Genomic DNA, 16,900 nt, shown 5'->3' on the forward strand with positions numbered 1-16,900 from the left:
ACCCCCAGAGCCACAGTACCCCAGCAACCACAGTACCCCAGCAGCCACACCTAACAGGATTGAAAACATATTTAGTCTCAGTTTAAAATGAAGAGCACATGTTAATGTTTTCAAGGACTAGCTGGTACAGCATTCCCACGGATAAATATCAGTGTCATTATCTGAATCCTGGCAGAAGCTCAAAACACTTGTTTTACCCAAACCCCAGACTGAAGAGCTCTGAGAAACTGGGGCTAACCCTGAGCCCCAGCCCAGAATGTTCCAGCTCTTCTAAGAAGTACAAACACTGCCTTCCAGAATCAGACCTTGACACACAGTTACAGATGTGCACTAATTAGATTAACGTTAATGCACATTTAATGACATTCTCCTCACATTTTCCTCCCTAAGAACAAGAATATATTTACCTACAAGATGGTAAGGCATCATTTCCTGAGCAGGAAAAAAAAAAAAAAAAAAAGAATGTAATAAAAGTAGAAATACATGAATGGATTTTTTAAAAAAAGGTTTTATGGCTGTAGACATCAGGGAAAAATGGGCAAAATATTGAGGAGGAAATAAATGTCTTTTGGGAAATAAGCTTTGAATGTTGATGCTTAACTGCATCTCATTTCAAAGCTTTCCTGCATGGGATTCTTTAAGTCACACAAAGAACAGAGGGGCCACGAGCCTCCTCCAAACTGATCTCAAATCCTTAATAATAGTATAAGGTGTCACAACTGCATTTTACCTCCAGCTTTATCTTCTCAAAATGACAATTCTACCTATTCAAATGTGCTGTCTGGGGGTATTTGAATTTCTGGGACTTTACAAGAACAATTAAACAGGCATGTTCTTCCTCTTGGTCATAATTAGGGGGAGAGGAGGATTTCCATTATGGAAAAGATCAGTGGATTTGAGTGCATGAAAATTAAACAAGCACCCCTGAGCTTCTGATTGTTAAAATATATGATCTGTGAGATTAGAAAGCACAGGGAAAACTGGAAAGAATATTTGTAAGAACATGCCAGTGTTAAGGCCAGCATCGCTAATATATAGAAACAGGAGAAAGTGGTGTCCACGGGCTGGGCTGGGGGTAGGAGGAGGAATTAGTGTTTAGTGGGTAGGGTTTCAGGGTTGTGAGATGAGAAAGTTCTGGAGATCTGTTGCATCATCATGTGAAAATATTTAATACTAATGAACTCTACAGTTGAAAATGACTAAGATGGCATATTTCATGTTACATGTTTTTACCACAATTAAAAAGGTTTTTCCATGACAAAGTAACAAGAAATGGAATTCCCAAGAGGGAAAGGAAATGGGTAAGAATAAATGTTCGGTAAGAAAATTTACAAATGGGAGTGTGTGGGTGGCTCAGTTGGTTAAGCGTCTGCCTTCAACTCAGGTCATGATCACAGGGTCCTGGGACGGAACCCCTGCTCCCTGCTCAGTGGGGAGTCTGCTTCTCTCTCTTTATCTGCACCTTTCCTCATTTGTGTGTGCTCACTCTCTCTCTCTTGCATGTGTGCACAAATAAAATCTTAAAAAAAAAGGAGAGAGAAAATTTATAAATGGAACCAAAAAAGGGCAAATTAAGGCAATAATAAGGTATCATTTCTGCCAGATAAATTTCCTATTTTAAAATTTCAGTATCCGGGGCTGCCTGGGTGGCTCAGTGGGTTAAGCCTCTGCCTTCGGCTCAGGTCCTGATCTCAGGGTTCTGGGATTGAGTCCCGCATCGGGCTCTCTGCTAGGCAGGGAGCCTGCCTCCTCCTCCTCTCTCTTTCTCTCTCTCTCTACTTGTGATCTCTCTCTCTCTGTCAAATAAAAAAAAAAAAAATTTCAGTATCCTACATTTGTAAAGTTGCAGGAAAATGGGTGTCCTCATATGCAGGAGGAATTATATAGGTTAAACCTGCCAAAAGGCAGTTTAGAGACTACTATTTAAAAAAATTACAAAGTTGCATATACCCATTGATTCATATCCTTTGATTTGGATTTATTCCTAAAAGTTTATGTACGGGAATCACTTGGAGATGTGTACAAAGATCTTTGTGGAAAAACGGAAGTCATGGGATACTTCATAATGGGAAGTCTCTTAAACACTGTAGGTTTGTGGGTCGATTGTGGAGATAGACAGGCAGCTCTCTGAATGAGCCCAGAACTAGAAGTCAGGTTTTTTCTCCCATCCTTCCTTCACTCCTATGCCTGGTGCATGGGACAGTCCAATTATCTCTGTACCTTCTAAGATGTACCTGCAAGGACACACCTTGCCATTTCTCCACTGTCCTTACCGCAGTCCACAGGGCCATCCAGATGGCGTCTGTGCTCCTTCCTTCTTCTACCATAAAATACTTTAGGTGGGATGCATGGCCCCTGGGAAAGGCTCACTCTCCCGCCTTAGCTGCAGCTAGAGGCGGCCCCTTGGCGGAGCTCACGGCTGACATGCTGGGAACAGGCATGCTGCCTTCAGGGACGGGTCATGTCCTGGATGGAAAGGGGCACATTTTCTTTCTGCTGATCTGCCTGTGCCTGCAGGCTGCCCCAGGGACATGATTATTATTAATTCAAGGCCATGGGGATGAGGTCACTACCTTTGGGGTCACTCAGCGACAGGACAGAGGGAGACTCTGTCTTAAGTCCCTGGAGGCATGTGAAAAGCCCCAGGCAGCTCACACTCCCACAGGACAGATTAGGGACGAGTAGATGCTGTGCTCACTGGGTCAGAGTTATTTCACAGCAGCCAAAGGACAGGCTCTAACTCTCTCTGACGTCACTCTTGCTCCCCCAAATCGATTCTCCACCTACAGCCGGGGTGCTCGTCTGAAAACACACATGGGTCTGTGACTCTCTGTTGAGAGCCTTTCAGTGGCTTCCAATCACCCTTGAAGATCCACTCCCTTATGTAGCTTACGAGCACTCAGTGACTGTGCTCTCAACCCAAAGCACCTTCTCCTCACTCATCACGGTCTTGGTGAGCTGGCTTTCCTGCTATTTCTCCAATCGTCAAGAATGTGTGACCAGATGAGTAGATTAATAGAGGCATGGGTATCCGATCACCTTCAAACATCCCCCAGGGAACAGGGGATGACCACAGACAAAGTAGAAATGAAATGAAATTCGCAAAAGAGTTCAATTAATGAGGGTAATTGCTCCAAAAATGGCCAAAGTTCTTTCACCAATCGAGTCAAAGGTGAAATAAAGCAGACTTCTCAGGAAGGGGGGGGGTCTCAGAACACTCCAAATATGAAAGACGGGGGGGTTGGGACCCTCAAGACTTCACCCTCATTTATAGAGGAAGATGCTCCAAGGTCACTAGGAAAGCCTCATCAGACAAATGTGTTCTAGTCAAATTCATTCAATTCAGTTCAATCTGTGAGCCCCCATACGTTGTCTACCACCGTTCTTCTGTCGTAAGATATGGGGGCTGGGGCCGAATCCCCTTCCTGAAAGAACCTACAATATTATCGTCAGGGTACTCTTTACACTTTGTATCCAGAGGTTAAACGAACATAATAATAGCTACCATTTATTGTATGTTTGCCCCGGACTGGACAATGTCCCAGGCACTCTTGGGTTATCAACTTTATCCTTACAACAACCTATGAGTAGGTGTCGTTTCTCCCCCCATGAGATGGGGAAGTGAGACACCGTGAAGTAAGAATGGGCTGGGATTTAATTATGTGATTTTGTTTCCTAGGAGTTTCCTGAAAACCAGCACAGAATGGAAAACACTCAGGGGCCAAGACAAGTGACCCCTCTAAGCCTCCGCTTCCTTACGTGGAAATAAAGGAGGATTGTTATCAATCTTCCCATTGTCTTGAAATAATTATTTCCTTTTTGTTTCCTTGAAGCAGGGTCTAAGCAACAAGCCATGCTAACATAAAGATTAACCAGCTTTCCTTTCACCTAGGTCTGGCCAAATGGATGTAACCAGAAATATTATGCTGGATCCTTGCTTCTTGAAAGGCAAAAGTAACTGGTCATCTTTGAGCTTGTGCATTTCTTACTTTTTCCGGCCTACAGGATATGGGTAAGTTGGTCAGCACTCCAGCACCCATCTTGGACCATAAGCATGGAATCTGTGCCCTCAAACTAAAGCCTGGGTCTCCGATGGCACAGGGGCACCCTACCAAAACCACACCAGCAATCTGAGGAGCCCCTGTATGTGAAAAGGGAAACACAGGCGTATTTAAGCTCCCACTGGCTGGGCTAAGGTAGACTGAGTCGGTTGAGGAGCTCTCTTGCTTTCCACCGAATGCAATTTCCAATTTGTAGAAGGGCCAGCAAGGTGTTGGCTAAGATTGACACACTCGTACAGCGCTACATCGTAGCTGGACGGGCAAGGTCAGATGAGAATGGTCAGAGACCATCGGAGGAGGGAGGGGCACCTTGTCGGAGTGGGGATTCACGTAGGGTATGGAGACCGGCGGGGTTTGGGAGAAGTGATGGGAGTGTCAGGGACCCACAAGAGGAAATGTTGAGTGTGGGAAACAACAGGAGGTTAACTTATGCCGAGCAAAGCCACCAAAGCTGTTCCGAGCCTTGCGAACAGCCCATCCGACCAAAGGTGCTGAAAAGGAGCAAATTCAAGTAGTTCCTTATTCAAGACAAATGGTCTTGCCATCCCCACTAATAGAAACCACTCACGAAGAGCCTAACTGAAGGAATGCTACCGTCACGCGTGCAACGAGGCCCCAGGGGAGGCTCGATGCCTTCCGAATAAAAGAAGTCGTTAACAGAGCCCTTACCAACAGAGCACCCCAAACCCCTTCCCGTCTCCTGATGAGCCGCATAATAACTAACTTGCTGTCACCAGGCAACTGTCCACACTACCTCTTACTGAAAGATTGATTCCCGGGGTTCTGTCTACACTCCATAATAACACTCGCCGATATTTCCTAACAGATGGTGTAGAGAAGATGCTGGACAGTCAATGGGTAGGTCAACGCGTGCTTCATTTCTGACAGGAAAGTACTTTCGTAACAGGAGAAGCTCACGTTATTGTCAGCAGATAGACATGCCCAAGCTTTGGTGCCATGAAAATTCCCATTTAAAAAATGCATATTCCTTCGTAGGGGCTGCTGAAGAGCCTGAGGACAGGTAGAGCTCTACAGGGCGTCGGCGTGTTTTTCTCAGGGGACGTGGATGACAGGTCTCCCCACAGGCACCGTAGGACAAACAAGGGCCGGCCCTTCATGGATGAAAGCCCATCCCTGTTCCACAAGTCCTAGAGAGCGCACATGCAGACCGACAGTCTTCGGTCTCTCCCAAGCTGTAAACAGACGCCCCATGAATGAATATAGTAACGCTTTCCTATAGAGTGTTTTCTTTGCTTCTAATTAGCTGCCAACATGACTAGGCTGACGTTGTACATTCGAACTATATTTATGGTTTCCCTGGGAAATCGGTAGATCTTAAGAACCGAGAACGCGGCTTGCCACATCAGCTCTCCTACACGGTAAGTACTAGCTGCAGACTTAGGACTGGGCAGGTGTTGGCCACGTCACCTTCCACATCACTCATGAACTTAATCTCTTTGGTTTCTGCAGGTGTACGTGTATCTGAGATCCTTAAAGCCCACAATGGATGACAGAAACACAGTTATTAAATGATCAGTAATTTTCATATCACAGAAGGTCCAACTCTAACCCCTGGAGCTTGATGCCTTTCTAAATAATATTCTGAAAACACTACTTAGAAACAATGTATTTTTGTGGTCTCTATAGTAGCCTTGTTTGAAGCCTTTGTAGCAGACTTCAGCTTCTGGTGCACCCGACCCTGGTTCTCGGTTCACTGACACGTCCCCACCCAGTCTGGGTGACAGTATGGAGCCTTCCTTTCCCTCGGATTCTGTACGGACCACGCAAGGCAGGGACATTCTTACCATGGCCAGCGGTATGACACCCATCACGTCCTTGTGGCTCACATAGATCTTGGATATGCCCAAGTCGGACGTGATGTCCCCGGGATATTCCACCTGCCATGTGACAAGCTGTGTGGCCGGTGGGTCACTGGGCTCCTCTATTTCCACGTCGATCTGCATGACTTCATAGGAGGCTCCATCCACACTGGAGAGAAGCAGAGGGGAACAACTTTGAGTGACCGAGGTGTGGGAGGCAGACCATGGGTAACACTCGCCATTTCTACGTGTGTCTCTGTGAGGTCCGTGTGTGTTCCTATCATCCCTGAAAAGAGCTTTCAAAGACGCAACATCGAAGACAAACGGACAAACAAACAAACAAAACAAAGCCCACACCATTTCCAGCCTGATCTGTGGCACTGGCTGGTCTTAGACACCAGCTCTCCCGGTTTTGTGGGCTGCTTGGCTCCCCAGAGCAGGTGCTTATGGACGGTTATGAAAAGTGCTGATTACCTTTCCTAAATGCTTTCCTCCCCTCTATCCATCTGGGAGATCAGGATTCATTCCCCACTCCCTGAGCTCTACATGCTGCTTATGTTAGATCTTCCAAAGCCATCGTCGGTAGTCAGTTCAAATGGGGCGCCCGGAATTTTAAAGGTGTCTGAGGGCGACGTGGCTCTGCTCTCGGGCGGTGGTGAGACAGAGCTGCAGAGGCACAGAGGCGAGGTATGGACGGGACAGCGAGGCCCCAGGACGCATGCGCGGAAGCACGGGGCGCAAGCGCGGAAGCAGCCAGCTGTCACCTGCAGACAGGAGTCGCTGCAACAATGGGGAGTTTTTGGACATGCTGGTTTTTCCTATAAACACGCATCTGGAAGTGCACCCAAGTGAGAGTATCAGGATGATTTTTGTAGCAATTTATGTTAGTTTAATTAAATGGCTCTGCTTCTGCTTCTTCAGGGTCCCCTTTTACAAGACGTCTGCTCCTCCATAATGTATGTGGGGAAAAGGCCCACCGGGGCCCAGCCACTCCCTGAGGGAGGACGAGAGGAAGGTGCGCATGGGTGGGGGTGAGCAGAGGCAGCTAGGAGACACGCTTTCCGAGCCTCAGTGGCCCAAGCTTCCCCCGTACCAGATCCGTCTCTAAAGATTCAAATGTCACATAACTGCAGGGTGGTCGCTGACGTCTGGCGCTCCAGACCGCGGGGTCTGGCCTTTCATGCACACAGAGCTCCGGAAACATGTTCACCACACCGTCGGACCCGATGGCGGGGCTCCCAGGGTGCTTTCTACTCAAAGTAAAGGATGAGAGGGGTAGCGCTAATGAAAGGGGGGGGAGGGGGAGAAGGGAGGGAGGAGGAGGAGGGATGGGAAGAAGAGGAGGAGGAGGAGGAAAAGGAAAGGAGTTCCGGGGGCGGGGGGGGGGGGATGGATAAGAACAAGGCGTGACGTCGGGGACTGTCCCAAGGAAGGAAAGAGCCCTGACTGGACCAGAGAGCCTGACTTTCTGCACAGGCACGTCTCTGGCATGGAGCAGGGGTAGTTGCCACGCACGGTGAACACGGATCAGGAAGAACAGGGCAGCTGGTGTTTAAATCCCACAGGACTCCCTCTCTCTGAGAGCCCCTCTAAGAGAACGCAGCTTAACTCTGAGAATTGGGGGCCGTGGTAAGAGTTGGCCGATGTCTCTGTGGAGCCTTCATGCGGGGTTCCCACAAGTAGAGGAATCCTGAGATCAGGGTGCTGGCACACACCTTCCTGGTTTGGGAACTCGCAAGAACTCTGGCATCTCCTCCCTGTTCAGGAGATGGCAAGCCCTTCTTTCAGCCATACCGAGCCCCACCTTCTCTGTCTGGTCACCAGGAGACAGAGACTCACAGAACAGGGGAGGCAATGTTAAGTTCAGGAACTCAACCCCACAGTTGAGGCAATTAGGGGCATGCCCATGGCAGAAACCTGACCCTATTGTCTACATGGCTCTCTGTCCTCGCGTGTCTGCTGAGGTGCCCTCACCTCCAGCAAAACCCAGCAGTCCTCACTCCACTGCAATACTGGACCTTTTTGTGCCGCCCCGGCCCATTTGTTTGCTCACGGAGTTTGCTCTATCGGGAATGCATTTGCCAATCCCTCCATGGATTCAAATTCTTCCCATTCTGCTAGAGCTACAGCCATAAAAACAACAACTCTAATTTTAAAAGGGCTCAAATTATTTCATCTAGTTTTACTCCTTCGGTGACTGTACCAGGTTTTCTCTAAAGTTTATTTTCTCTTTCCCTACAGACCCCTTGCCTGGCCAAGATGGGTAAGAAAACACAGTCGACTTCAAGCTCACTCTCCTCTCTTTGATGTGGTGATGAAAGCTCCCTGCATTGGGAATTCTTAACCTGGGGACCAGAGCAGGCTTGTGGATCCCGACACTGTGTGCCGGTGTGTGTTTTCCTTGAACGAGTCCGCAGGTTGCATGGGCTTCCAGGAGGCTGGGACACAGCGGGGCCATGGAGCGCATTCCTGGTCACTTCCTTTCTGGGGATTCTGGGGATCGAGCTTTGGAACAGCCCATCGCGTGCGACTTAGGTCAGTGGAAATTTGAACTCTAATAACTCTTTGCAAATGATTCGTGTGTGCAGGACTCCAGAAAGCTTGCATATTATTTGTCAATATTTATCATTTCTCCATGTTTGACTATAAAGCGAAGGATGGCACCTTTGTAGTTTGTGGATTTAACTGCAAGGGTCCTGAAGAGCGGCTGTGCTTACTTGTTCCAAGATGTGTCTAGCACAGAGTTTAAACGCCTGGCATTCGTCAGAACGGCATCTATGGTGTTAGAGGACACAGACACGGCAGGTTAAGTAAACGTTTATACAGTGTGTCTGCTGACAGCCGTGGTTTCCACCTCGCCCATGCACTGGAATTGCAGGGAGGTGGGGGGGACACTTTATAAATTAACCAATGACCACGCACTAGTCCCACAGCTTTCCAGTTGCTCCAGAGTGAGGCCAGGCATCTGTCTCACTGATTCTCTCTCTCCCTTTGTTCCTTCCTTCTACCTGTCTCTTTTTCTATCCACGCCATCCAGATTCAGGACCATGGACAACTGATTCAGGTTTATACAGGCTTAATTATGTGGACCTTGGTGCTCTGGGAGGTATTCTGGATATGAAGGTATTAGAAACACAATGTATGGTGTTAGCGGGTTTGGGAGGTAAAGGCACAGGTGAGCTGCGAAGGAGTCTCCAGATGCCCATAAGCACACAGTGAGGAGGGACAGGAACAGAATTCCAGCCAGGGAGGCGCGGGGCTGGAGAAGACTGACGTGTCCAGATGCCACTTCTGATGGCCCTGGGTGCAGCCCTACCCCTCCAGCATCCTCCATCTCCTGCCCCCTAGGCCAGTCAAACAATGAGCAGTAGGATGGGCTCCGGGTATGAGCTTCCTCTAGGATGGCAGTCCTCTTGAGTGGGGCAGGGTTTGCACAGAGTGGCTCAGGGTTCCATCCAACTTGGGGACTTGCCAGCCTTCTGGGCATGGGCACTACCAGCAGCAGCAAGCCAAGAAACCCGCTCTCTGCCCTCTGTAGCTTGCAGCCAGTAAGAACCTTCCTGCAGCCTGTCCTCCTTACAGAGAGGAAGACCATCTTCCTGGTTCAGAGAGCTCTTCCCATTCCTTAACAGCCTTCCCTTACCTGGACGTTTTTGTGCATTGGGTTCAGGCTCTGCAGCTTTTCACCTGGAAAGGCTTCCTTCAAACGGGCAAAAGCATGGCTGCGGACCACACAACGCAGTCCGGGGGTTGGCGAAATTCAAGGGAAATGCACACAAGGTTCTCAGACACAGAGACCACCATGCAGGGCCACGGCGTGGGAACCAGGGAAGGAGATGAGACTTGAGGCCCTACAAGACCACCTCAAGCAGATCCCAAGGCCGAAAAGGACATCATTTTTTTTCCCCAAAAGTCTTACTTTAAGATTGTACCTCTTTTTCCAGACGAGGCAACAGCCAGCCTTTATCAAGTACTCTGAATGTGCCAAACACTGTTTTTAAGGGCTTTTTAGGTCTCCTGCCTGCAAGAAATTCTCACTGTGTCACAGTAAATAACTGTGATCAACTGCCAGTTTGTAGATGAGAACCCCGATTCGGCGAGGCTCACCGAGCTAACAGGGGCAGGAGGCAGGAGACGTGGATGCAGAAGGGGCACTCTGGATATTTATGGGATTATGGCCCCCCTACCGCTTACTTGGGGGTGACAGGCTTTCTTATTAGCAATGAAGATAGAGGAGAGCAACTTCCCATCCCCTAGTGGAAACAGAGTTCAGGATCCAATGCCTCTAATAAATTCAGGACAAGCAAAGCCGGGACATGTCTGTAATAAGGTACTTTGATATCAGGCTGCCTGTAGGGTCCTTGGCCAATGCTTTTAGTCCTATGATGTGTCTACAAATCAAAGCAGAAACGTGGAAGCTAGAGCTTCAACTAGGAGAGCCTACCATCCATTGGAGGGATAAGAAACCCCGTAGATGTGGTTGCTCATATGAGAACCATCTAGAACTGAGCATTTCAGAGCTACCTGCATTTTTTTTCTTCCAGATTAGAAAACCAACATGTTATGGTAGGTCCTTGAAAAGAATGCCAATGATCGAACCTCACTCTGCCACCGCCCACATGGGCGACTGGCTCCCAGGGCGAGTGTGAGTGTTGCGGGGAAGCTGGTAGGGTGTGTGGGGTGGGGCGGGGGGAGAAACCACAGAGTGAAATTCCATTTCCAAATTGGCTTTTCCAGATGGTATGCTCAAAGATAAATGGGTAAAATTTCCGGGAACAAAAGGAAAGCCAGGAGGAGGCGAGGCTAGTGTGAACTTGGAAAGTAGTCTGAGATGTGCTCCAGCCAACTCAGAATGCTCCCTAGAGGTCATGTGAAGGACAGTCACCCACCACTGGGCAGAGACTATCTCCTCACACCACCAGCATTGTGTCTATACGCCTCACCTCTGGCATGTGAGTGCTTCTGTTCCTAATCACGTCTACCTGTGACTTCCCATGGATGCTTTCTTTCTCAAGTTTCCCAAACCACCTTGCCCACAGTGCAGAGATCAAAATGCTGAGGGTTTCTGTCCCTGGGAGGGCGTGCTCGGGCAGAGACTGGTGATGCTTGGAGGTAACAGCCCAGCTGCCTCGCCTCCAGCTGGGTCGGTGGGGAGCCCCTCTCACACCCCAGAGTCCCCCCCACGGGGTCAGGCTGGAGCCACCCTTCACATGTCTGGGCTCTTCCCTGTCCTTTCTCCTTTCCCAGGTCTCTTGTCAGTCTCTCTTGGGACACTTTCTTCATACATTACTTGCATACAAGTCCTTGCCTCATGACCTGCTTCTAAGGAAACTGAAGAGTTTTTAAAAGCAAGAAGGACACCAAAGACAACTGATAGGTGCTCGGTGAGGGATTCTGGCAACGAAAGAGAAAGGAGGAATGAGCGGGCGGTGGGGCACAAAGGGACTGTCACTCTGGGTCCTCAGCACTGCTGGCTCCACTCAGAGGCCTCCAGAGCGAGCCAATCGTCATCCGCCATGGCGCTCTGGAAATCCACGCCAGACCTGGATCTGGGTCCCCCGATGTCTCCCAAACGCAGGAGCCTCCCTTCTTCGCCCCTCCTCCACATCTCATTTTCGAGATTAAAATGAGGATATTACTCAAACAAATTGTTTCTTTTCAGACATGATCCCAGTATTCAAGTTCTGCATCGCTGACGTCTTTTCCCCTAACTTTTTCATTAGCATTTTCAGAATAAAAACCTTTCATTAGGAAGTAAAATATGCACGATCCCTTTAATGTATGTACTTTATAATGAGATTTTTGTCACCATAAATTTGTCTCCTCGTGCCCTCTATTTCCACCTTATCATCCTCCGAGGCCTGGTAGCCAGAATTATTCTGGGAATGACCCAGGTGTGCTCCCTTTCCTCCTTTTACTTTGGTGCTTCCTTGTTCCCGTGCTGTCCTTCATTTACCCACGCAGTCGGGGAGGTCCCCACAGTTCCTGTTATGTGCTGGATACCGTGTTGGGGGATGGAGACACCCATGCAAAGGTCAGCTTTAAAACATCAAGATCCCATGAGGGCTCTTTCCGCCTCCATGTGCAGGGACGCCATTTTGGTAGCTGGAGACTGGCAGTGCTGGGAGTCTCCACACCATGGAAACTGGCAAAGGCCATCAGGCAGGTTCCTTCCAAGCCCCCCCAGAGCACACGGCCTAGTGAGGAAGATCAATACTAAATAAATGATCATACCAACCAGCATAAATTGGCAACTATAAGAAAAGATGAGAAGCACGAGAAGCAGATGCACCGTGAGACTTTTGAGGACGCTGGTGCAGTCAGGGAGCTAAGGCTGATTCCCTCAGGGAGGCAAGGTTTGCACTACGCTCCCTAGGAAGGATGGGGAGGAACTTGGAGTCCCAGGAACCAGGAACTGCACATACCAGTGTCCTGTGCTTGGAAGGAAAGGATGTGTTGCAGAAAACACAGGAAACCAGGGCGGCTGGAGCCCCTAGGAATTAAGGTGTGAGACGCAGCTGAAGGTCGGGCAGAGGGAGACCGTGCGAGGCGTTCTAACTCACATGTGGTGTTATCTTTTCGAGTCACCAAACTACAGTTTGTCTATGCACAGAGCCTGGACTAAAAGGGTTTTTACGTTTCTAAATTTTGTTAAAGAAAAAAAGGACATGTAGCATGGAAAGTGTAGGGCCTACAAAGCCTAAAATATTTAGTATCCCACCCCTTACAGGAAAAGTTTGCCAATGTCTGCCTTTTATCACTAGAGAAATGGCAACTCAACTTTAAACTCTAAAAATAATAAAAGAACATTTATCTCATCAGTGGGTAAATGCTTGGGAATATTTTCCGTAGATGACATTATGAGGTAGTCAAATATTTATTTCCACTGAAAGTGAAGAAATTTGGATTTAAGTGTTGATCTGAGAGTGTTCTGTGTAAGAAGAACAGGAAAATGAAAGAGACAGTTGTATGCACGGTCTGGGAAACAAGCTGCCATTAGAATAAGAATTCATAGACGGGATTTATTGTATAATAACAAAGTACAAGAGAGTCTTAATTGAACTAGGAAAAATAGACTAAGCCAAGTTATGAATTGTCAGAATGGGAAAAAAATGAAAACAAAAGTGACATTCTTTGAGATGCGTGGTGAGTCCTACAGAAATGTCTAGTGAACGTGGGAAGGTCAGTCGAGGGCAATGATACCTTGGTGGGGACGCCCCACCACCCCAGGACACCTGTCCTCTTGGCCCTGTCCTCTAAGTCCCAGTAGCAGACCCCAGTGGTTGCAAGAGCCAAACCATGCCCTATACTCTCTAAAGATCCCATAGACCTGCCGTGTGGCCAAGACCCCCAGGGTGTCCCTCTCTGAACCAGGTGGGGCTCTCCTCAGAACTGCTCATGTTCCCTCTTCCTGTTGGCTACACCCCTCCTCTCAGCACTGACCTCCTCCAGGTAAGGGTCTGAATGTCAGGTCAATGGGGATGGAGGTGGGGGTAGAGAGAACAGGCATGGGGATACTGGCTGAGGCCTGGGGTGCTTCTGAAGGGAGAAGGGGAGAGGACAGTAATTATGTGCTCTTTCCACCTGGGGAAAGTGAGAAAGTTTCACCTGAAATGTGTGATGATGCCTGCCCCCTTTTTGACCACCCAGTTTGGGGTTCCTGACCAGGGGATGCTGGGTGGATTTGCAACAGGAATGGGGAAAGAGGACTCTCCAAATCAGTCCACAGATGGGTGGAGGTCGGGAAAGGCTGCGATCAGCCCCAGAAGGGATGGAACGTGGCTGCCGTCTTCCTGGTCAAGTGATTGCTGACCCTCCCCTGGATGCTTCCCACTGTGCAAACTTAGCTTTGTTCTAACTTGTTCTGATGACAAAGGCGGCCCATGGAGCCTGTGTGTCAGCACGGAGCTCCACCCTGGGGAGGCTCACAGCTGGGGTCTCAAATCGGAGGCTCCAGGAGCCAAGGAGTCAATCCACAAATGAATTCGCCCTTGTCTGGAAACCCGAATGATGCTCTGTTCTCAGAGCATCCTGGGGCCCATTGGGATATCCCCGCCTGCTGAAACAGCCCTGGATCCTTTGCTTCTAAACATGGGTCCACCAAACTGCTTCCAGCAAAGGTCAGTGGCTTGAAGACATCGCTGTGATTGAAGGGTTGAGAATGGACCAGAGGCCGACCAGAGAGGATGTGGGTGGAGGGGGCAGAAATGAAAGAAACCGGGTTGCAGGAGAGACACACGGGAGCTTGTGGGCTGTGGGGGAATGTGCGGGGTTGACGCCCGTGGTGTACACATAAGCTTCTGCTCCATCCTGCTGGCAGTCACAGTCTTCCGGCCCCAGAACCATGCCCACCGGCTCCCCATCCTGCCGCAGCTTTGTGAGGAAACAGACTCGCCGCAGATGCACTCACGGCTCCCCAGAGCCACAGAGCTGCTGATCCAAACAGCCCGGCTTCCCCTGTAACAAGAAGGGGTCCACGGAAACACTGACGGCAGGGAAGACCCCGGAATAAATGCCAGGGTTTCCTGTATTGAAATAAGGGTACTGTAACGTGAAGGGGCCATAATGCAACGATCTCTCCTCATTAAACATTTGTATCGCAAGCATCTGTCACAAACGCCATCAGGGATTGCCGGCTGTATACAAAACATGACAACATGCCAATACCACACGATCCATGATGCGGGGATAGTTCACATCTTTTAAAAGATGTCATAGCTAATAAAATCCGCGAATGGAATCTGGGAGAACGCTGCTGGGGTCCTTTGATTCAGGCATGAAATGACTGACAAACGAGGACATGGCAGGAAGCAAACCTGTTAGTGTTTGAAAGGGAAAATTAACAAAGACAATGAGAAGTCGGGCGCGTCAAAAACACGGGAAGACACTTACAGAAGCACGAGATACACCTTTGAGAAAATTCCCTGAAAATCTAGATTACTTTTTCAAAACCCACCAAAAAGGGAGGTTTTTTTTTTTTCCTGAAAGATGACCTCTTGCACCCAGTCACTACTGATTTCCTTTATCCAAGAATAAAGCCGTCAGTCTAATGATAACTGTTGCTTATTTAAGGTTAAAAAAAACCCTGATTTTTCTCTATCCTACACTTCATTGGTAAAAGGTAAGTTCCTAATCAAACCTCATTTTTAGGGATTTCTACCATGTCACTGCAGTCTTTATTTTTACTCAGACTGACTTTAAATGAACCTTTATAGAGTGTAAATCTTCCTCCCTTAAAGAGGGTTTCCAACATTTCAGACTAAAAGGGAGTTTGGGTGGCGGGGGAGGGGGTGCGACGGGGATCAGGAGCCCCAAAGGTCTTCATGCAGAAACAGGAAAGAAAAGCAAATCCCATTTAAAGTGCAATGTCTGGAACGTGTCCCGGAGCTGCCCCCACGTCCCCCAACCCCCAGCTGAGAGTGTCTCCCACACACGAGGTAGAAACTTCTACAGCAGACACATACAGGGAGGAAAAGAGTAAAGTTAACCCGCGCATCATCACTTCACGACATTTTCCCAAACATACTCGGAGATGGAGAGTCATGTTCTTTGTATATGTTCCTTTTCTTGGGAGTTTTTCACCCAAAAAATTTCCTATGCCCCCAACACATTAGCACCGTCGATGGGGCTGCAGAGGGCTGGAGACTGAGATCACATCATGTCTGCACACACAGGTCACTCTCTCTTCAGCTCCGCGTCTCTGGGGGAGGCCGAGCTGGGACTGGGGCAGGACACGCACTCAGAGTCAAGTGGGGCTGGCAAGGGGGGCAAGCAGACCCATTACATACAGTTAACTCCTGCACATCTCCCTCTCTCCACTCCATGGATAAAGCAAAGGCCTGTCTCTGAAATACCAGCTCCACACACAGGCTCCTTCCACCTCCACCTTAGTCCAACAGACAACCGTACCGGGCACAGCATGTGCCCCTAGACCCAGCCCTGGAGAATTTTTATGGGAAAAAGCTTTCTTCTGCTCCCTTGGCAACTCAGAGGTGCATCTGCCACTCCCTTTGTTTTTGTCTGTCTTCAAAGAGAACGCACTAAGAGGGGGTCTCCATCCAGACTCCCCATCGGTAGGATCCGTCGGCAGACAGGTCAAAGGAAGAGTTTGCACTGAAATTCTCAGTGTCTGGACAAGGGTTTTCATGCCTATCGAAGGGCGAGTGCTAGAGCTCACAGGCCACAGGACTGTCTCCAGCCCGAAAAGTCAGGCTGCCCTCCCCAGACGTCTGTTGGCTAAGCTGCACGAGACATCCGAGGTCCCCTACAATTACAACATCATCCACCGGGTCCTGGAAAAGATGATAAGCAAAGACTATTTCTCTTGATCTGGCCACCATCTCTTTAAGCACGCAGCCCAACTGCTGGGGTAGAAAGAAGGCTCTACATTCATTGGAAAACGCAAACAGGATTATTAATCGACAGGGACAATCACTGCTAATTCTGCTAATGGTCCTCTCAACTCCCCTCTGACGTGACAAACAGAAGCGCCGAGAGGCTACGATGTTCTCTTCAGCAACAAAACACAATTCAAATATGTATCTAGTTGATTCCTCTTACGAAAGAGAGGATTCTGTTTCTGGAGGCTTAGCAGGTAAACTCCCATGCAAACAAGCCCCACCACGTCCGACGAGCCATACATCATCCTGCTTCAGCCCTCAAGCGCTCAGGGTCCGGGGCTGAAGAATTCATTTGCTGGTTGAGGTTCATACAACGTCAATTAATTTCTTGGTATAAGTGTCAATACATTCTGTTAAGCCTTGTGACTTAAATATAATTAAAGATAAACTTTAAGTCAATGTTGCCTTTTTGGATTCGGGAACGACGGGTGATTTACTGAAATCTCACAAAGCGGCGGGGGGAACTATTTCACGGTCTGGAGTTTCTCAGACAAGCAGGTGGGTATGTTTGTTATCAGGGAGAAGCAGAATTGGCTGTACCTGTGATCTTCAAGTTGATGCCACTCCCTGGGAGTCTGATAGCTGGGAAGGCTACTGGGTCATCACAGATACACTCTGG

The 16,900-nt window shown here is 48.7% G+C and overlaps 1 protein-coding gene across 1 annotated transcript in view; it reads right to left on the reverse strand.

The window, feature by feature from the left end:
* TMEM132D (transmembrane protein 132D) overlaps positions 1–16,900 on the reverse strand; it is a 580,096-nt gene that overhangs the window by 168,321 nt on the left and 394,875 nt on the right. Inside the window, exon 4 of the mRNA XM_032846888.1 lies at positions 5,867–6,050. Within this exon, the coding sequence (XP_032702779.1) occupies positions 5,867–6,050 (184 nt within the window). The remainder of the gene's footprint in view (positions 1–5,866; positions 6,051–16,900) is intronic.

The sequence above is a fragment of the Lontra canadensis genome, unplaced genomic scaffold (assembly GCF_010015895.1).
Source record: "Lontra canadensis isolate GAN:19392208 unplaced genomic scaffold, GSC_riverotter_1.0 scaffold182, whole genome shotgun sequence".
NCBI lineage: Eukaryota > Metazoa > Chordata > Mammalia > Carnivora > Mustelidae > Lontra > Lontra canadensis.